This window comes from Littorina saxatilis, linkage group LG3, assembly GCF_037325665.1.
Source record: "Littorina saxatilis isolate snail1 linkage group LG3, US_GU_Lsax_2.0, whole genome shotgun sequence".
NCBI lineage: Eukaryota > Metazoa > Mollusca > Gastropoda > Littorinimorpha > Littorinidae > Littorina > Littorina saxatilis.
Window position 1 is genome coordinate 21,252,278 of NC_090247.1, and position 20,799 is coordinate 21,273,076.

The 20,799-nt window shown below is 42.6% G+C and overlaps 2 protein-coding genes across 4 annotated transcripts in view; one reads left to right on the top strand and one right to left on the bottom strand.

Moving 5' to 3' along the window:
• Positions 1–70: 70 nt before the first annotated feature.
• Positions 71–6,362, bottom strand: LOC138961863 (UPF0389 protein GA21628-like). The gene is made up of 3 exons (XM_070333539.1): positions 6,098–6,362; positions 3,998–4,085; positions 71–2,038 (listed from the first exon to the last, which is right to left on the bottom strand). The coding sequence occupies exons 1-3, from the start codon at positions 6,261–6,263 to the stop codon at positions 1,855–1,857; spliced, it is 438 nt and encodes a 145-aa protein (XP_070189640.1). The 5' UTR covers positions 6,264–6,362; the 3' UTR covers positions 71–1,854.
• An 84-nt stretch (positions 6,363–6,446) lies between these two features.
• Positions 6,447–20,799, top strand: part of LOC138961867 (zinc finger-containing ubiquitin peptidase 1-like) — a 467,703-nt gene continuing 453,350 nt past the window's right edge. For 2 of the 3 annotated variants that reach the window (XR_011454331.1, XR_011454330.1), the window contains exons 1-9: positions 6,447–6,584; positions 8,602–10,039; positions 10,685–10,779; positions 11,499–11,667; positions 12,893–13,090; positions 14,660–14,828; positions 15,180–15,307; positions 16,474–16,691; positions 17,472–17,756. Coding sequence is in view for 1 of the 3 variants with exons in the window: in XM_070333545.1 (XP_070189646.1) it covers positions 8,653–10,039; positions 10,685–10,779; positions 11,499–11,667; positions 12,893–13,090; positions 14,660–14,828; positions 15,180–15,307; positions 16,474–16,691; positions 17,472–17,507 (2,400 nt within the window). In the remaining 2 variants the exon portion in view is untranslated. Of the gene's footprint in view, positions 6,585–8,601; positions 10,040–10,684; positions 10,780–11,498; positions 11,668–12,892; positions 13,091–14,659; positions 14,829–15,179; positions 15,308–16,473; positions 16,692–17,471; positions 18,022–20,799 lie in introns of those variants that run through there. The other variant, XM_070333545.1, reaches the window with a different exon arrangement.

Genomic DNA, 20,799 nt, shown 5'->3' on the forward strand with positions numbered 1-20,799 from the left:
CAATTGTTATTAATCTCTTTTCAAACATCCAAGCTGTCATTTTTGTTCTATACAAAACATGAACAGCACATTACAACATATTTTTTATTCAGTGTGTTTGCAATGAGCAGCAGCAAGTATACACAAACCAACCCACATTCATTCTGTAATAAAAGCATGGAGCAGCAGAACACAGTTTTAAGGTCCTTGCAAGAGGTTTAATACATGAAAACGCTGAGTGCATGCACTGCTGCATGAAAGGCTGCATTTCCGTTCTTCTCACAACATGTGGTGCATACCATTCATCCTGTTGCTACAATATTTCTGTTTCTTTCTTTATTTGGTGTTTAACGTCGTTTTCAACCACGAAGGTTATATCGCGACCGGGAAAGGGGGAAGATGGGATAGAGCCACTTGTCAATTGTTTCTTGTTCACAAAAGCACTAATCAAAAATTTGCTCCAGGGGCTTGCAACGTAGTACAATATATGACCTTACTGGGAGAATGCAAGTTTCCAGTACAAAGGACTTAACATTTCTTACATACTGCTTGACTAAAATCTTTACAAAAATTGACTATTCTATACAAGAAACACTTAACAAGGGTAAAAGGAGAAACAGAATCCGTTAGTCGCCTCTTACGACATGCTGGGGAGCATCGGGTAAATTCTTTCTCGTCCCAACCAATATGGGACTCCCCCTAACCCGCGGGGGGTATTTACAATGTGAGATTACACAAACGCAACATGACAAAAAAACTTACTTTCCTAATTCAAATGCAGAAATACACACATATTTCTGAGCATTTTAAAACATACAACACAAAGGAATTTGCAAGATCCTAAGTATATCTTACATTAAAAGAAAACGAAAACACCCTTGAAAAGCAACATTCAAAATGACAGATATAAGCATGTATATGATCATGATCATGGAGAACAGGACTGAGACAACAGCAGCAATATTTTACTTTATTAAAAATAAAAAAGCTTATGTGTGGTTTGTTTTCATCTGTATAGAAGCATTGACTTTTCTACTGAGTACAGCAAAACCGGCAAATCCAATCTTTATTCACATTCTTAATCTTAGCAAGCATCTTGATCTGGGTAACATCAATATGTCGCAAGTACACGTGTACAAAAAGACAAAACTGTTCAAATAATGTGCACTGCAGTAAGACTGCAATTACAAGCTTTGTGCAAGGCTGCCTAAGGACGGTGGTGTGTCTGTACATGAATGTAACTCGACTAGTTAAATTGTGCTTGACACATCACATAGTTCAGATACATCAATGAAAAGAGAACAGAAACTGTAATGCACAAGACAACAAATACATTTCTGAACACACTCACAAAATCTGTGGAATAGACCTTATTTGAAGACAACTCTGTTTTGTGCCATGTCTTGCAAGACAACGTTCGATTGTAAGAGAATACCCCTGTTAACACGCACACATTCTTACAGAATCCTAGTGCACGATGTTCATGTTTTACATCTTCATTCGTACACACACCAGTCACCAACAGAGAAGTGCATAATGAAAAGACACAGCAAAAACATTTGAAATCAAGCAGATCTATATATAAAACAATTAACCCTTACACATGGTGCAATTCTGTAACACATGTTACATAGCCACTGGTGAATTACCAGAAAAAAAGAAGAAAAAAATCCCGGTCATATAGGTTTTTGCATTCATGGGAGGTAATCAGAACCAACCAAACAGATTGAGCCAGTATCGCGACATATGTCGTGACAACCAGGTGACAGTATACGTAAAGTAGCGCGACATATGTCGCGACAACCAGCCTAAGGGTTAATTCTCTTCATTCAAGTCTGACATCATTTATTTAAAGCTAACATTTCTCACATGTTATCACTTATTGTCTCTTTGGTATCCAATGTGGCGATCTCTGTTCTGTTTGGAAATGTTCTCTCCCCTCCCCACCGCTTGTTTACCGGCAATGATGTACACGACACACAGCACCACTGTTCCCAGTGCCATCATGATGCTGACTCGAATACGAAACATGTCCTTTGCTTTCTTCATCTTGGTGATCCTAGAGTAAGGAAGGAAAAGAAATCAGCATGGTAAGGTTCAACAGAATACAGTGGAACCCCTCCCCCCTTCAAGACCTACACAAAATCTGAGAATATCGGGTCATAAAAAGGAAGGAGTCTAAAATGGGTTAATGTACAGAGGTTGTTAACAGAAAGTCTGAGAAAACAAGGTCTTGAAAAGGGATGGAGTCTTAAAGGGATGGAGTCTTAAAGGGATGGAGTCTTAAAGTGGAGGGTCTCAAAGGGGCGTCCACTGTACTTCAAACAAGCACTAGTAACAGTGATCTTGGTTCAGTTCTCTTACAAGAGTTAAGACTAAAGCAAATAAGTGTAATTATATGTATAACTTTAGGAATCATAAATCTTTCTTGTAAATCATGCATCTCAAAGATTACCGAGACTTCAGTCTTCTTTTTCAAACAAAATTCTGGGACTCAGCAATGACCAACTGAAAAGTCAAGATTATCAACTTAAGTCAAGATTATCAACTTATTTTGATTGACAACAAACATGTGATACAGTAGAACCCCTTTTCTAAGACCCCCCAATTTAAGACTTCCCCTTTATAAGACCTTATTTTGTTCAAATTTTCTGTTCATACTCTCTAAATTCACCTCCATTTTAATTAAGACCAGATTTTTTGAGGAATTAAAAGCAGGGAGGGGGGGGGGGGGGGGGGGGATCCACTGCCATATAAAATTGTAAGCTAGTACACTATCTTGTTGTTGTGAGCACTATTTTGTTCACTGTACATGATTTATTGTGAGTTGTGCATCTATTGCATGGTATTGTCAATACAGGGATGGCCAAATCTCAAAATGTTAACTCACCAGCTGAGAGAGTAACTTCAAGAAAGTCACTAGCCCGGCAGAAATGTTCCTGGCCCAGTACATACCACAGTTGATCTGCGGTGTTTATATGGCTTTAAAACCCGATATTACAACCAAAAGGGTTGCATTTGACCAGAATTGTCATTGGCCAGCCGGGCGATTTGCCAGGCGGTTTCTACTTGCCCTGGCGGACGATTTGGCTATCTTGCCAAAAATGGATGATCAAGTTTATTGTTTAATGTTACGCTATTTTTAGAATGTATATATAATTGATGTTTAAATAGTATGGTTTTATTGATAGTTAATATGTAAAGCGCAGAGAGCATAGTTTACTGTGGTTCGCGTTATATAAGCTGTCATTATCATACGTTATTTGCGTGTTTGACCAAAATATGACATTTTACACAGATCGAGACAGTCATTGTTCTCCGAGACCGCGCTAGCGGTCGAGGTGAACAATGACTGTCGAGATCTGTGTAAAATGTCATATTTTGGTCAAAAACGCAAATAACATTTATGTATCGATCGAATTCCTTTCAGGTACTATGACTTTGTTGTTGTTTTGACGATTGAACGAGCACACACACACATGCAATCAAACACATAAGCTTCATATTTGGGCGTTTCAGGTTGACCGAAACTTCAAAGGAACTACAAAACACACGTCATGTACTGACTTTGTTGTTGTTTTGACATTGAACAGCACACACACATGCAATCAAACACATGACGTGTTTTGTTTTGTAGTTCCTTTAAAGTTTCGGTCAACCTGAAACGCCCAATTATAAAGTTTTGTAGGCCTCTGACGTCACATGACTCAAAGAAGGGAAATCCAATCTCCAATCGATACATTATTATTTTTACAAGTCCCAGCTAATGAATACAAGACTTATTTTCTTTGTGATTTCTCATCAATTTATAAAGTAACGACTTGCACAATGTCTGTTCACAATTGTATTTTATGTACAACAGTCAACAGTTCATATACAGCTGTAAATGTGTAATGAAGATTATTTAAAAGCTGACTCTTATAAGATCTGAATAGTCTTTGCAAATTCTCTTCTTCTTCTTCTCGTTTGCTATCAAATTCTCTCAAATGCGCCAGTTCAAGGAAGTTGCTGTACTCACGACACATCCTCTGGCACACCCCCTATGTCAGGGTACATTTTTGTCCACACCAAAACCTTCTTGTCAAAATCTGATGTACGATGAAAACCTGAAATGAAAAATGAATAATGTATCAATATGTTCATACTCATGGGACTGTACAAGCATAAATAATGGTGTATGTGGCTATGCCAGAGGCCAGAATTATGGAAATTTGATAAGCATTCAAGCCAGCAGTACGTCTGAAGGAATTATATAAAGGTCTGTGTCAAGGAAAGAAGCAGAGATCTTGTGGTTTTGATGGTTCTATATTTTCAGACATATCAAGATTTACATGCCAAAAGCATACATCCTATTAAGTAGCAATTGTAGTAACTTGTTAGTAGTGGCTAGTAGTTGCATGGTGCTGAATAATGAATTGCCAATAGAATTAATTGATAAACCTTGTGGCTTTTACACAACCCCCTTTTCTCTCTTCTTCACACTGCATCAGCGAGTGCATGTGTGTGTGTGTTTTTTTTCTGACAAATTCAAACAAGGGAAATTATCAACTACACTTTGCTGTGTGTATATGTTCTGCGCGAACTTAGAATCCGGTTTCATTCTAGAATGGACCGGGTCCAGGTTGGAATTCTAACCCTGCGCAAGTACAGGGGTGCCATTCTAGAATGAAACCCTTGAATAAAGGGGGCCGTAATGTTTGTAGGTAAGACAGAGTTGTCTTCCCTTGAATTATCTCCACCTGCACCTTCCCTTTGATAAGATGGGGCTGATTTGTCTACCCCTGAAAAAAATCCTTTGGCGATCTTGCGATGTCATGTCATGTCAAGAAAGTTGACACTCCTGAGTACGCAATAAACAAAGGCAGACCATAGCAAGGGGGACTACCAGGGCGGTATTGTTTGCAGGGCAGTTGTTTTTGTGATGAGAGCCGGTTGCGGCCGCTTGCAATGTCAGCGCTGTCTCCCTCTCGGAAATGTCTGGTTTTTTGACAATTTTTTTCACAGACAGACAGACAGACAGACAGACGGTCAGACCGACTAACCGACAGACAGACCAACAGAAGGACAGAGTGAGTTATAGAGCTGTTGTCACAGGTTTAAAAAAAAGTTGACATTAACAAAAACAGAAATCAACAACAACTTTTGTCTGGTTTTATAATATTATGGGAAAAACATTGAAAGCAATTCATAGTAGTAGTACTACCACAACAAATACTCTCAAAGGGGAATTCCATGCCTAAAAGTTTGACAGTTTTTATTTAATCTATCAGAATCCCTACCTTCCAAACTGTGATATGCCCACGTTTCAAACTCTTCATGTATATGAATAAGATTAAGTCAGTCCGGAAATTTCCGTTCGTAGCGATCAGTGCTGAGTGTCTCTCAAAATCGTAATCACTTTCAGAACATCACATCACAATCCCAATTCACGATGTCTTTGAGTAAAGTGTAAAAAACCCGAAAAAAAACCCAACCAAACACACAAAAAACAAAAACAAACAGAAAATCCAGTTACAAGCGAGATCGTCAAAACACTGTCAGTCCGGAAATTTCCGTTCGTAGCGATCAGTGCTGAGTGTCTCTCAAAATCGTAATCACTTTCAGAACATCACAATCCCAATTCACGATGTCTTTGAGTAAAGTGTAAAAAACCCGGAAAAAAACCCCAACTAAACACACAAAAAACAAAAACAAACAGAAAATCCACATTTGTGGCTTTGGCTGTGTGATAGTCTAACTGAAATGACTATTCCAACTTGGACCCAAATTCCAACCTTGCGCAGGGCCGATTCTAGAATGGACCAGCAACAAGGGTTTCATTCTAGAATGGCACCCCTGTACTTGCGCAGGGTTAGAATTCCAACCTGGACCCGGTCCATTCTAGAATGAAACCGGATTCTAAGAACGCGCAGAACATATAGAGCACAATCATGTTGAAATAAACAGAACATAAACCCTCAACAAACAGGATCTAAACCCTCTTCTTCTTCATCCGTCAACAACTATTTCCAGTCTTTTGTTGGCATTGCATACACACACACAAAAACACACACAGTTTCCATAATTACCAACTAGCAATCAAATCAGACAAATGCGCATCAAATGAATTGTTACTTACCACCGCCTACAGACCCATCCCTAGCAGACGACACATGCAACTGTCGGACAGCAGACACTGCATTTGGTGGTCGAAAACCAACGAAATCAGCTCCGTTTGGTCTGCACACAGCTCTGATGATTGGTGTGAACCGTGATCGACATACCTTTGCGACAAATGTTGACATCTTTGATGAAAAAATTAACCGGTAAGTTTACTCAGAAGTTTGTTTTGAGTGTGTCGACCTTCGAACGTGTTTTTGATCACCTTGCAAAGAGGATACAGCTGATTGGTGCAAACTGTAACAAATATGTTGATTGGCTCAATGTATTGACAGAGAATAACAGAGTTACCTACCCTACCCAGACCATCTAGCTCTCCTTCCCTGAAGATTTCCATATGAAACAAAAGTAGGACCTAAGCTTACTGATCTGTGTATTCCCTGACGTCGACTGTGACAAATGCTTTACCAAGCTGCAGGGAGACCAGGAAACGGTTCATCCATTTGGTATGTGTTCACCGCATTTTTAGAATCTATTGTTAAAGAGACAGCTAGAAACACCAAGACCTGGAAAGAAACAGGAAACAGAAAGTAATTTAATCTGGATCAGTGACAGTGGATGCCAAACTTTACAGGAACTGACAAAGTTATGTTCCTTCGACATGCAGAACGTTTTATATTAAAGAACAACAACATAAAAACAACAACAACAACAAAAACAAAACGAAAAAACAAAACACGAATTGCTATCAGCGGGACTCTGTTTTATATTTGTTATGATGTAATTGTCATAGAATGTGTACTTTTTCAGCAGATTGGATGCCAGTATTCCTTTCATATGATACACGTCATGTGCCGCGTGTGATGTAATCAATATAATTAGGACACACTCAATGAAACAGGTATATATGGCGGTCTTCCACTAAGTTATAACCTACAGAATAGACACATTCTGGAGAGAAAAAACCCCACTCTGCTAGGTTTGTATGTGTTGTGAAAGAGGGAATAGTCTTTGAAAACTAGAGCCGTAGAGGCAAGCTTTCCAGTGTGACATGATAAGGCAGTCACAAGCAAGGGGCATGCCTCAACGTGTGGTCCACACTGCTCGCTAATACAGTGGAACCCCCCTTTTAAGACCCCCGATTTAAGACTTCCCATCCATTCCCAGTAACTCTTCCTTATCTTCTCCAGTGTTTTGCGCAAACAATTTGCCGGGTATTTGGCTCTACTGTACTTCTTCCCGGCAAAGCCGGGTACCCGGCGAAGCGGGTATTCATCTAGTTATATAAATGTCACACAGGAAAACTTGCCTCCATGTTTACAATAGTATTAACTCTTTCACAACCCATGCAAATACAATCACAACAGAGTTATTTCTGAACATCGTCTATTACTAGTATTAACACCACATATAAGGCCTAAAAAAAAAATAGGTGTGGTTACGGTAACCCGACCTACCCTATTTTTAGGGGCCGATCCTATAACTTTTTATTACATTTGTAAAAAAAAAAAAAACAAAAAAAAACGAATGCAAAAAACGCAATGAAAGCGAAAGCGCCCGTGTCGCACACTTATTTCCCTGTCAAGTACCGTACTTTCCGGGTCATAAGGCGCGACTTTTTTCCTCGAGTTTGACCCCTGCGTCTTGTATAACGAAGCGCCTAATCCGTGTATGAATTACGAAAAAAATCAAAGAGACCGCTTGAGTACCAGTCAAACAACTTGTGATAATGCATGTTTCAGCTACTAGGTACTGCCCTGCCTTTGATCTGGCCGCACACACAGATTTCCACTCTGTTAAACTCGGTCACTGACCGGTCACTGACCCCGATGCAGGAAGTGTTTCCTCTCTCAGATATGACAGGGGAACCACCTCTCATGGCAAAAACTGGGTCATTGACCCCTGGGAAGAAGGTCGTGTCTTTTAACAAGGCCACCCAGCTATCACAATGCCTTTGGTCACTGACCGGTCACTGACCCCGATGCAGGAAGTGTTTCCTCTCTCAGATATGACAGGGGAACCACCTCTCATGGCAAAAACTGGGTCATTTTGGTGCGCCCTGCGTCCAATGGGTGACTGGATTACAATTTTTTTTTTTAAAACAGGGGGTGCGTCTTAGATAACAAAGCGCCTTGTCACCCGGAAAGTACGGTAGGTTTAATTTGTACACATTAGAAAAAAAAGTTAAAAAAAAAAAGTGATTGCCTACCTACCTACCCTATTTTTTTTGGCTGTGTTACCGTAACCACACCTATTTTTTTTTTTGGCCTAATATGCTGAAAGAGTGCGGAATAATGGGTGTTCTTTGATGACGTACACTTTTTAATGTACTGAATTACTGGTTAGCCTTAATGTTAAGATTTTACACTGAATCAGTATCTTTTCAGAGAATTTAAGTTTTTTGGGGTGTATTTTGCCATTAATTTTAGTATCGTTTTGGGAGCAAAGTCTTATGGTGAGTGTCCTCTATAAAGAGCTTGACAGGTATGAATTTATTCATGTGAAGATTTTCTTATTTTTCAGACCGAATGGTTCTGAAATCAGCCTCTTCCTGCAGTTAGCAACACAGCAACAATGTCCCTGCCAGCTTCCACAAAGGAGGTGTCGAGTGCTGGCTCCTTCCCCTGTCTTCTGTGCGGGGCCACCGTGTTTTCCTCCTCGGGAATGGAACAGCACGTAAAACTCTTTCACAGCAGTGCTTCAGTAGGTCTCTGGGAATCGCCATCTCATTATGCCTGCATTTTCTGTGAGTACGGCACCTCAAGTGAAGTTGAGCTGCAGTCTCATATCGACAACGAACATTCTGAGCAGTATGCTTGTCCACTGTGCGGGTTGAACTTTGGGAGTGCGGATGGTGTTTTGATACATATGTCAGAGAGTCACGCTGAGGAAGATGAGAGTGGTTGTCATGGCAATGTCGACATGAACACTCATGCTGCAGACGTCATCGATGTGGACAAGGATGACCAGAGTTTCTCAGAAGCAGACCCTAACAGTGACCAGACAGGATCACTGGACACTGATTGCGCTCAGGGTAGTGTCAGTTTGCATGTGACCAATGGTTCTACGGAACCCACCCACATTCTAGAAACAAGTTTACGCCTAAATGACCGCCCCTACAGCGGGTCACCAGAACATGGCAGTGACAATGATGAAGGGGATGCGGTTGATGATGACAAAGAAAATATGGAAACAGGCGATCAAAAGCCGGAAGACATGGTTGGTGATGCATCGGATGAAGAGTCTAACCTTTTTGAGATTCTCCGCAGTTCACAGAACAAGACAATCCCTGAAAAGGCTGACACTTCAGTCTCTGATCGTGATAGCACTCCTGTTAGAGCCACAAAGGAAAAGTATGGAGGAGCGAGACCAAAAGTCAAGACCAGCACATCAGCATCCTCAGTCACTGACAACGGACCTCAAAGGGAAAAGGAGAAAGCTACCAGCTCTGTTAGTGTTACATCATGTAATGGAATTGATGATGAGACGCTGAATGGAGCGGATGCCTCAGAAACAGCAGAGAGTGGAGATTTTGAAGAAATGTGCTCTCAACCTGATGTAGGCTACAACTGTCCACTGTGCACATTCCACACTCTGTCAGAACTGGATATCCAGCGACACGTCAGCCAGCAACACATGATGGAGGAGGGGGATGAAAGCCGGGGCGCAAGTCTTGTGTTTCCCTACTCCTGTCCGTTCTGTGCCGGCGGTTTTGACACGCCTAACGACCTCGCTCGACACATCAACGCTGAGCATCCGGACGGGGAGGTGGGTGGGGGAAGCTCGTCACATGACCGGTCACGTGTGACGGGAGACTGGGTGCCTGTGTCTGCCGGTGCTGAAGGAAGCGGGCAGGGAACGACACACATTCAGTGTCCTGTGTGTGGCCTGGTCCTGACAGATGGGAACGAGGTGTCGGCGCATGTCAACGAGCATTTTCAGTCATCTGCTGCTGTTCCAGGTAAATAAGCTGTTGGGCTTTTTTGTGTGGAATATTATTTATTTGTAAACCAGGTTTGCTTTTTAGAAAGGCTTTAGTGTGAACTAGCTACTTCACAGAATCTTCAATTTGTCTTAAGTTTTGGAGTTGCAAACGTCAAGGAACCCTTAAGCATTCTGCATTGATCAGTTTCAGAATACAGTTGACCCCCCTTTTAGTTTTACGACCTCCAAAAGTCTGAGAAAATCAGGTCAAAGGAGAGAATCCTAAAATGGGGTAACTAAAATTACAAAGGATTTGAACAAAGAAATATGAAAAACTAAGGTCTTTACATGGAGGAAGTCTTAAATTGCGGGTGGGGGTGGGAGGGGGGTGGTCTTAAAAGGGGTTTCACTGTACTTAAGTTGTTTAAGTTCTCATATTTGAATTTTGATGATGCAATCAGTTCAGTATATATATAATATATAAAACATCAGAAATTGTGAAAGAAACAATTGAAAGTCAGCAGAGACTTTCTTCCGAGATTTGTTAAAATCTCTTAGCAGAGAAAGAGAGAGAGAAAAAAGTATCCCTTCACAGACAGCCTATTGGGAGCATCATATGTATATGTATGTTCACTGATTCGGTTAATGAGACTGGCTTGTTTTGTGTTGGTGTGATTTCCAGGAGACACAGACAGAGATCGACAGATGGCCTTGAGACTTCAGGAAGAGGAAAACAGACAGCAGCAGAAAGAAAACCAACAGTTCCAGAAAGTTCAGGTCTCTTTTCTGTGCCCTGTCCACACTTTCTTGGTTGCATCTGGTTCTCTACTTACATTTTCTTCCTGAGCTTTTTATTTTAGAGACACCTCATGGTGAGAGTTTGGCATGCCACGCAGGGGAAATGGCTCAGTCGGTAGCGACGCTAGCTTCAAAACGAGTTGTCGCTATCGGCGTGGGTTCGTTCCCCACATTAGCAAGGGATTTATTTCCCAGAGTCAACTTTGTGCAGACTCTCCTCGGTGACCGAACATCCCCGTGTGCATGCATGCGCACGATAAAGAACCCACGTTGACAGCCAAAGTGTCAGGGCTTGGAAACATGAATACACGCATGCAGGAAAGAAAAAGAAAAGTACTGTATGGCTCATACAGAGAGAAAGCTTTGAGGGCATGCTAGCTAGGCATCAGTGTGATTCCAAGTGCCTAAACTTTCCATGGAAACTCGGGATCTTTAACTCTTACCTGTTCACAGTATTTCATGCTAAAATAAGTGTATATGGCCCAAACATTTTAAGTTTCATGCTCTTTCCTTCAGGTGAATTATAACATGTTGCATATGAAATTGAAGCTCTTGAAATTGTCTTGCTAACAGTAATAAGGAATTGAAAGAAAAATCGACTGGGAAGAAGTTTTGTTGGATATGAAACCAAACTGTTTTGCCTAATCCCATAGCAAACGCAGCACACACGTGACAGTTTATTTATGTATTGACCACAGACAGAGTATGGTATGGACACCACGATGACCGCCAAACAGCAGTTGGACAAAGACCTGGACCAGGCTGTGTCCAAGGGAAAGCTGACCGTCTCAGAGTCTCACCAGAAGAAGATCACTCACACGCAGAGCACTCGGTCGGGAGAAGATGATGGGTCCACCCAAGTTGCAGGTGTGTATATCTGTTGAGTTACCTGGATATTTGGTTGTAAAGTTTATTACTCCGCTGCAGTATATATTTCAGTAAAATATCTAATCTTCCTTTCAACTTCCTGTGACTGACTAGAGTAGTTTTTACAATGGTGTTTTGGGTATCTTACATTTTTTTTAAGACTTGTCTATTTGTGACACTGACAGTTTCCTGATACGTGTGTGCATAAGAGACAATGCCAAAAGGTGACGTTTTCATGTCAGTATGTCCCAAATGACATCACCAGTACATTTTTCATTCTATCTAATCTGTTTTCGTTCTATTTTTTCTAATAACATGCGTTAACAATTGATTGCCAACTGGAATGGAAGAGCACAAAAAGTGTAACTTGATATGTAGTTTCTCTAGAGGGAAAAACATCTTCCACTTTCATGTCAGTGTGTCCCATGCAACATACATTTGCCAAACAGCTATGTGCAAGTAGATTATTTGTTAGTGGTATAGAAAATACTGATCAACAATTAAAGTCAGTTTTCACATTCATTTTCTACCTATTTCTTATTTGTTTATTCTGTTGGCAATGGTGAAATGTCAGCAATCATGTGTCATTCGGGACAGTAGACATGACACCTGACCTTTTGGCACAGTCTCATAAACCATTTATCCTGGACCGCCAACTAGCTCTCTCTCCGCTCTTTCTCTCTATTACGAGGTAGCGGCCTCTCGCATTTAGGAACCTACGCTTACATGGCCTTTCAGAAATCAGGGGGATGTCATATCCTGTGTCGATTGTAAACATGGACGAAGTTGCCGAAGTAAGTTCTGAAAATGCTGAAATAAACTCAGCTAAAGTGCATATGGAACATGTTTTTCGATGAGTTTTGTTAAGTTTAGTTTGGAGTTTTGGAAAATCCAGTTCATTGTCGCCTCCCATTGTCACAAATAACTGGAGCGTGCTTTCTTTTCACTGTCTTCGAATCGCTGGCCTTTCAAACCGGACGCTAAGCGCCCCTGAAAGTCGAGCGTCGTAACCTCGAAGGGTCACGTGACGAGTTGGTGGTCCAGGCTATTTGGTCTATGGTGTGTGTTATCAATTGAATGTGGTTTTGATTTGAAGTAACACAACATCTGAACCTCAGTTGAAAATCAGATTTGCTTGCTTAGTTTTTCATATTCAGAAATAAAAGCAAAACAGAAGAAAGAAAAGTGTTGAATGCTTTATTTTTCCCTCATTTTTTTCTTTCAGGAATATTGGAGAAACTGCGTCGTTTCTATGACAGCAAATCATGTCCCCGCACTGTGGCCAAAGTGTATCTAAGCAACAGCATGTCACACTACAGCGGTTCCTATGGCGACAAGGGCTGGGGGTGTGGCTACCGCAACTTTCAGATGATGATGTCCTGTCTGATGAATGATTCCACGTATCTGCGGGTGCTTTTCAATGGTAAATAATGTGCATACATTATCTTATAAGTTCAATGGAACCCTCTTTATAAGATCCCCAGTTCAGGTTGGCTGGAGAACTTTTTGGGATCCACAATTTCCCGCAACTGTAGTCCCCAGGAGAAGAACATTAGGACTGGGAGAAATTGTAATTGAGGAGCATATTTTGTGAGAAACCTTTCACATTCACTTCTCTGTGAAGTACCTGCCAGGAAACTTCATCTAATTGCCTTTAAATATCCTTTCCCACTTGGGGAGGGTGAGTGGCATGGGTGCCCCGCAGAGCTCCCTATTTGGGCACTGTCACTAGATCCAACCAGGGCCTATATTGGAGCCCTTGGATCTCAGCCACTTCTCAGAGGTTTTTTTCCTGTTTTTTCTTTCAGCCTGTTTAAGAGTTCCTCCCTTTTGATTGTTTGTTTGTTTGTTTGCTTGTTTGTTTGCTTAACGCCCAGCCGACCACGAAGGGCCATATCAGGGCGGTGCTGCTTTGACATTTAACGTGCGCCACACACAAGACAGAAGTCGCAGCACAGGCTTCATGTCTCACCCAGTCACATTATTCTGACACCGGACCAACCAGTCCTACTCCTAGCACTAACCCCATAATGCCAGACGCCAGGCGGAGCAGCCACTAGATTGCCAATTTTAAAGTCTTAGGTATGACCCGGCCGGGGTTCGAACCCACGACCTCCCGATCACGGGGCGGACGCCTTACCACTAGGCCAACCGTGCCGGTCTCCCTTTTGATATCACTTTTGTTTAGGTTTCCTTTTTATAAGATCTAAAATGTAACTTTGATTTTAAGACTTCCTCTTTTTCAGACCCCATTTTTTGTCAAATTGTTGAGCTTTAGGTAAAAGAGGCAAAGAAAACCTTTTACTGCACTTAAAAGTTAAGAGTGTGTGTGTGTGTGTGTGTGTGTGTGTGTGTGTGTGTTTGTTTGTTCGTTCATGGGCTGAAACTCCCACGGCTTTTACGTGTATGACCGGTTTTACCCCGCCATTTAGGCAGCCATACGCCGCTTTCGGAGGAAGCATGCTGGGTATTTTCGTGTTTCTATAACCCACCGAACTCTGACGTGGATTACACAATTTACAGGATCTTTTTCGTGCACACTTGGTCTTGTGCTTGCGTGTACACACGGGGGGGTGTTCGGACACCGAGGAGAGTTTGCACACAAAGTTGACTCTGAGAAATAAATCTCTCGCCGAACGTGGGGACGAACTCACGCTGACAGCGGCCAACTGGATACAAATCCAGCGCGCTACCAACTGAGCTACATCCCCGCCCGTGTGTGTGTGTGTGTGTGTGTGCGTGTGTGTGTGTGTGCGTGTGTGTGTGTGTGCGTGTGTGTGTGTGTGTGTGCGTGTAAGCGTGTGCATGTCCATGTGCATGTGTATGTGAGTGTGTTTTCTCAGAATGAAGGCATCTGAATGTACACTAGCAGAACTGACTCTCACTAACTGTACACAATGCAACTTGATGAAAAGTATGGAAAAGAAACAATACCCAAAACAAACTATTGCAATGAAATGTTATCAACTCTGTTTGTCTTTCACACCAACAGGCCAAGCGAGGATGCCGTCTATTGAGAAACTTCAGCAACTGATCGAGGCGGCTTGGCAGAAGGGATTCGACCCTCAGGGCTGCGAGCAGCTAGGGGGCCAGTTGGTCAACACCAGAAAGTGGATCGGAGCCACGGAAATTGTAGCCACACTCTCGTCGCTGAGAGTAAAGTATGTGTTGGTGATGGTGTAATAATAGGATGTTTGGTGTTTACGATGAAGTTAGTATTCGGAGGCTATTTTTGCATAGGTTCACACTCTCAGCCGCATCAGTAGAACATCAGAGGAATATCTATTCTATAGGTTTATTCACTAGAGTAGAGCATAAAGGAAAAGCAGCATATAATAATTCATTGTGAGGAGTAGCTATATTTATAGTGCTCTGAGTTTGGAACCACCTGTAACATCTTTCTTATGTTTGGTTTTCTATCTCTCTCTCCCTGCGTTTCGGGAGAAAAAGGCCATTTTCGTGCCTTTGCTGGCTGACTGAATTTTGTTTATTGTGTATTCCGTATATTCCAGATATCAGTTGCTGGACTTTGCGCTGCCGTCAGGCCCCAACAACACCCACCCCGCTATGATGGAGTGGGTGAGAGACTACTACAGGTCCCCCAAGCCCTTCAAACCTCCCCTCTACCTGCAGCATCAAGGTGAGGCACCGTTCTCAGTTATCTACCTGCAGCATCAAGGTGAGGCACCGTTCTCAGTTATCTGCCTGCAGCATCAAGGTGAGGCACCGTTCTCAGTTATCTGCCTGCAGCATCAAGGTGAGGCACCGTTCTCAGTTATCTGCCTGCAGCATCAAGGTGAGGCACCGTTCTCAGTTATCTGCCTGCAGCATCAAGGTGAGGCACCGTTCTCAGTTATCTACCTGCAGCATCAAGGTGAGGCACCGTTCTCAGTTATCTACCTGCAGCATCAAGGTGAGGCACCGTTCTCAGTTATCTACCTGCAGCATCAAGGTGAGGCACCGTTCTCAGTTATCTACCTGCAGCATCAAGGTGAGGCACCGTTCTCAGTTATCTACCTGCAGCATCAAGGTGAGGCACCGTTCTCAGTTATCTGCCTGCAGCATCAAGGTGAGGCACCGTTCTCAGTTATCTGCCTGCAGCATCAAGGTGAGGCACCGTTCTCAGTTATCTGCCTGCAGCATCAAGGTGAGGCACCGTTCTCAGTTATCTGCCTGCAGCATCAAGGTGAGGCACCGTTCTCAGTTATCTGCCTGCAGCATCAAGGTGAGGCACCGTTCTCAGTTATCTGCCTGCAGCATCAAGGTGAGGCACCGTTCTGTTATCTGCCTGCAGCATCAAGGTGAGGCACCGTTCTCAGTTATCTGCCTGCTGTATTCTGTGAGCATTGGGGCAGAACACTGCTCAAGATAAATTCCATTGTTCTTTTTCTTTACTGTCATCCTCAAGGCGATGAAATGCAACTTTGTGTGATTTTTGTGTGTGTATGTGTGTGCATTTGGGACATTTGTGCTTGTTGCTGTGTGTGAGTGTGTGTGCGTGTGTTTGTGTGTGTGTGTGTGTGTGTGTGTGTGTGTGTGTGTGTGTGTGTGTGTGTGTGTGTGTGTGTGTGTGTGTGTGTGTGTGTGTGTGTGTGTGTTTTTAGAAAATAAAGAACCCCAAGTTGACAATGCAAGTCTGAGGGCTTGGAAAACATACACATACAGGTGTCAGGGAAAAAACAATAGGGTAGCCTCATGCTACGACTATTAACTTTCCCATATGGAAAGCAGACGGAATCCCATATGGAACAACTATTATCAACTATACTTTTACCCTTACAGCATTGGTTGTCATTGTGTCACCAGGTCACAGTCGGACCATCGTCGGTGTTGAAGAACTGCGTAACGGCAACATCAACCTTCTGCTCTTTGACCCTGGCGTTGCTAAAAGTCGCATGCAGCAGTTCCATGGCAACATCAACTACAACCTCCTGCAGACGACGAGAAAGACGCTCAACGCGTTCCGTGCCAAGCAGTACCAGATTGTGGCTGTCACCGGCGTCATGAGTGATCAGGAATACCAGGTGAGTTTTGAGTTGCTGTTCTTTGGTAGATGTGATATGTTGTGCCAGAGTAAATGATATGTATGATGTTGGGGGTGACAGAGTGTGTGTGTGTGTGTGTGTGTGTGTGTGTGTGTGTGTGTGTGTGTGTGTGTGTGTGTGTGTGTGTGTGTGTGTGTGTGTGTGTGTGTGTGAGAGAGAGAAAAAGATATAGAGAGAGGGAGAGACAGAGAGAGAGCAAAGAGTGAGAAAAAGACAGACAGAGAGAGAGAGAGAGTGTGTGTGTGTGTGTGTGTGTGTGTGTGTGTGTGTGTGTGTGTGTGTGTGTGTGTGTTTGCACACAAGGCTCATCTAGCTCTAAGTCAAGACATGAGATTATGACCTAGCTTTTCAAATTTGCAATTTTATTAGTTCTCCAGTAGTTACTTTTCCCAGGGGTTTGCAGAAAAGACAGGTCATTGTACTCTCCAGTGGTGTATACACGTACATGCACAAGAAATTCTCTGACCACATTTGATGATTCAGCAATCATGAAAGGGAGCAAAGGAACTAAATGTACATCTGGTATACACCATCCCTCAGGAAAATAATTATTGAAAGATCAACGGAGGAGAAGAGAAATCATGATAATAAAATGGAGTAATGAGCAGAAGATGAGAACAGTATGTGCAAGTGCAAAGGAAAGGAAGTGCTTCCAAGTCATCTGCGCTTTTGCTTTTTTTTTCTCAAAATATTTGAAACGTAAATTAATTCTTGTGGAAATCATAAATGTAATGATCCTGTTGTAACGCTCTGTTCCAGAGGAACAGGACAGTGCGATCAACGAGGATGAGTTGACACAAGACATCACCGACTACATAGACACCAGCACAGAACCATGAGTACCAGTGTATTTTTATAAGGCACACTCCCATCCATAAACACAGTTCGGGTCACCATCTGAGATCTCATCAGGTTTTGACACGGGATAGGAACACCCCTCCAGTTGAACACATACCAGAAATCAACAGCCTCGGTGCTCTTTGTGCACAGCAGGGATTGTTTTTATGGATTAATTTCTTAAAAGCCACCAGTGGCTTTTTAAAGGTACTGAACTTGTCAAATCCAGGTGCACGGAGCCCCTGCCCAAGTAACCTTCCCACATGGATCCCATGTGGGCCCCAAGTGGGATCCCACATGGTGACGTTGTGGGAAGTCCCACATGGGCGCCATGTGGGATTTGATTACAGCTTCCAGTGGGAGCCCAGTGGGAAGTAAATGGGACACGAGTGGGAAACGGGTGGGACACGACTGGGAAACGGGTGGGGCACGAGTGGGATCCAGGGTGGGAAACGAGTGGGATTCACGGGTGGAAAACGAGTGGGATTCAGGTAGGAAGCGAGTGGGATTCAGGTGGGAAGCAAGTGGGATTCAGGTGGGAAACAAGTGGGGTTTAAATCGGAAACGTGTGGGACTTCTTCTTAATTCTTCTTCTTCTGACTTCCGTAGAGGACTGGGTTCTTGCGAACGTCTCAAGAGTCCTGCGAATTTAAAAATCATTAATGTATAAAGAAAAGAAAAAAACAAGAACAACTGATACACACATATACATATTCAAGCACACACACACACACACACTAGTTTTTAATCACTCAAATGGGAAAGCCGGCCGTGTTGATGCGTTCATCAACCTTCGAGTTTGACAGTAATCCCACTGATCGTCTTCGCTTTGTTGAATATGAAGCCGCCATTATATTACTCGGTGTTCTTCAGATGTAATCTTTGATCCATGCACATGCAATACTCGCGCGCACGGAACGTATTCACAGTCTATTCGCCGGCAATTGTAGCAAATTTCAAACACTCTCAATCGGCAGGCCCAACGCGGAACTGAACAGGGCAGAATAATAGTCCCGCAGTGAAAACAAAAATCCTTGAAAATATTTAGTCATCACGTGAGTAAATAAACCATTCTAGAGACAACAGTTGTTATTAACAGAACTGCAATAATTACACACATATAAAATACTTCGGTGTATTTTGAATGATAGTATTCTTCAACGCTACAATTCAAACGAGTCTAGTGTAAACAGCGTGTGCTGTGACGTCACCGATCTCGATGGAGCAACTTGCAAACTCGCGCAGTGTGACTCGCGCTCGCAGCGTCGGAACATTTTCTTCGCACGCTGTGTGGGAACGAAGAGGGAATTCCCACTTTTATCCCATTTCTGTCGAAGTGCAAGCTTGTTTCCCAGAGACTAAGGGACGGCCCAGGTCTATACCACTTTCTTCCCATAGCTTTGACTGTGGGAGTTCTGTGGGATGGGAGTGGGCCCACTCTCCCATCCTCTTCCCACTTATTCACCACTGGGAACCCAGTGGGAATTCAATATGCGTGTTACTTGGGTGGGGCTTTTAGTCATACCTCAGGCAGCTATCCGTTAGAAGAACTACCAAGGTTCATTGACTTGCACCCAAAGAGTCAAGAACTGCGATTTTTTTTACGAATTAATTTCGGACCCGGCTGGTCTTGGCCTATTTTTGGATCTAAATTTAGATCAGGTAGATCACCACATGCAAATCATGCACAACTGAAAAGACACGTCACTAGCAAACTATGTCAGACGTCATCATGAGTTTGTGTAAAACAAAATGGAGGCCGGAATCACTCGGTTGAATCGAACTCCGACCAAACACCACGTAATAACTAGGTTAATTTATGCACTCGCGTGAACAAGAAACTGTCGAGCTTCACAGATGTCGTCGTTGGGTAGTTTTTGGTTTGTTTTACTACCATAGGAAGATTTTTGAACTGTAAATGCACTCAGCTGCAACAAAAACGCAAAACGAAGGCTGTGAGCTGCACTGTGCCTTTAAAAAATGATTTCATAAAAAGGGTAGCTCTGCACAGGAAGCGGACAGGCTGTTGATTTTTAGTATGTGTTTAAGTGGAGGGGTGTTCCTATCCCGTGTCAAAACCTGATGAGATTTGAGATGGTGACCCCGACTGTGTTGACGGGAAGGAGTGTGCCTTTACTCCAGAATGCCAGCCCATATGCGTCCGCCCCGTGATCGGGAGGTCGTGGGTTCGAACCCCGGCCGGGTCATACCTAACACTTGAAAATTGGCAATCTAGTGGCTGCACCGCCTGACGTCTGGCATTATGGGATTAGTGCTAGGACTGGTTGGTCCGGTGTCAGAATAATGTGACTGGGTGAGACATGAAGCCTGTGCTGCGACTTCTGTCTTGTGTGTGGCGCACGTTATATGTCAAAGCAGCACCGCCCTGATATGGCCCTTCGTGGTCGGCTGGGCGTTAAGCAAACAAACAAACAAACAGCCCATATGCACATGACTTTTTGCAAACAGTAATAACAGTGGTGATTTTTGTCCGTATGGTTAATTGTTTTATGTAGGTTTTACATTTAATTGTTCTATTCTGTGTATGTTCTTTTGTAAAGGGCCTAGAGCTATAGGTTAGGCACTTAAAAATGTCCAGTTATTAATTATTATTATTATTAAGTATCTTCTGAATTGTTTGAGCATTTGGTCTGTATGGTTTGGTAAGCTTGCTAGGAGTTTTGATTAGACTGAACAGTGTTAAGTGTTTTCATCCTCAACCTTGCTCTTGTCTATTTTGCTTGGCAAGTATTTCAGATCTTTTGCGTTTACATTTTAAACTGAAATATGTCGAATGTTGCATTATATATTGCCTGCGCATGCAAGGATCTGTGAGAAATATTATTATGTTGATATTTTCTGTGATACTACTTATGCATTTTGTGGGGAGAATTAAGGGCTTCAGATATGTAGAAGTACATTTTAGGTAAAGAACAGTATTTTTTTGTTTCATTTGACTATTTATTCAATTACACACATGATTTCAGCAATGTAGGCTAAGAAAGATGAACAGAACCAAAAGCAACATTGAAAAGAAAGGGATCAATAAAAAACGTTTTTAAAGATGCATGCCTGGAATTCCTGTTTTCTTTCAGGTCGACAATCTCACTTGTGCTTTAGTCATTCCTACAAATTCAGTACCACTTGGATATATTTGAAATGTGGGACCGCTGTTTTAAAAATGCGTTGAATGTCGGTGCTGTGTACAGTGATGAGTAAATTTTCCAGCCTCTCTTTGACCAAGCCAGCA

Excerpts from the sequence above, each read along its gene's own strand:
- LOC138961863 (XM_070333539.1), bottom strand. The coding sequence starts at position 6,263 with ATGTCAACATTTGTCGCAAAGGTATGTCGATCACGGTTCACACCAATC. Across the intron at positions 4,086-6,097 it reads GGATGGGTCTGTAGGCGGTG|GTTTTCATCGTACATCAGAT; the intron begins GTAAGTAACAAT and ends TTTTCATTTCAG. Across the intron at positions 2,039-3,997 it reads GGTGTGCCAGAGGATGTGTC|GATCACCAAGATGAAGAAAG; the intron begins GTGAGTACAGCA and ends TCCTTACTCTAG.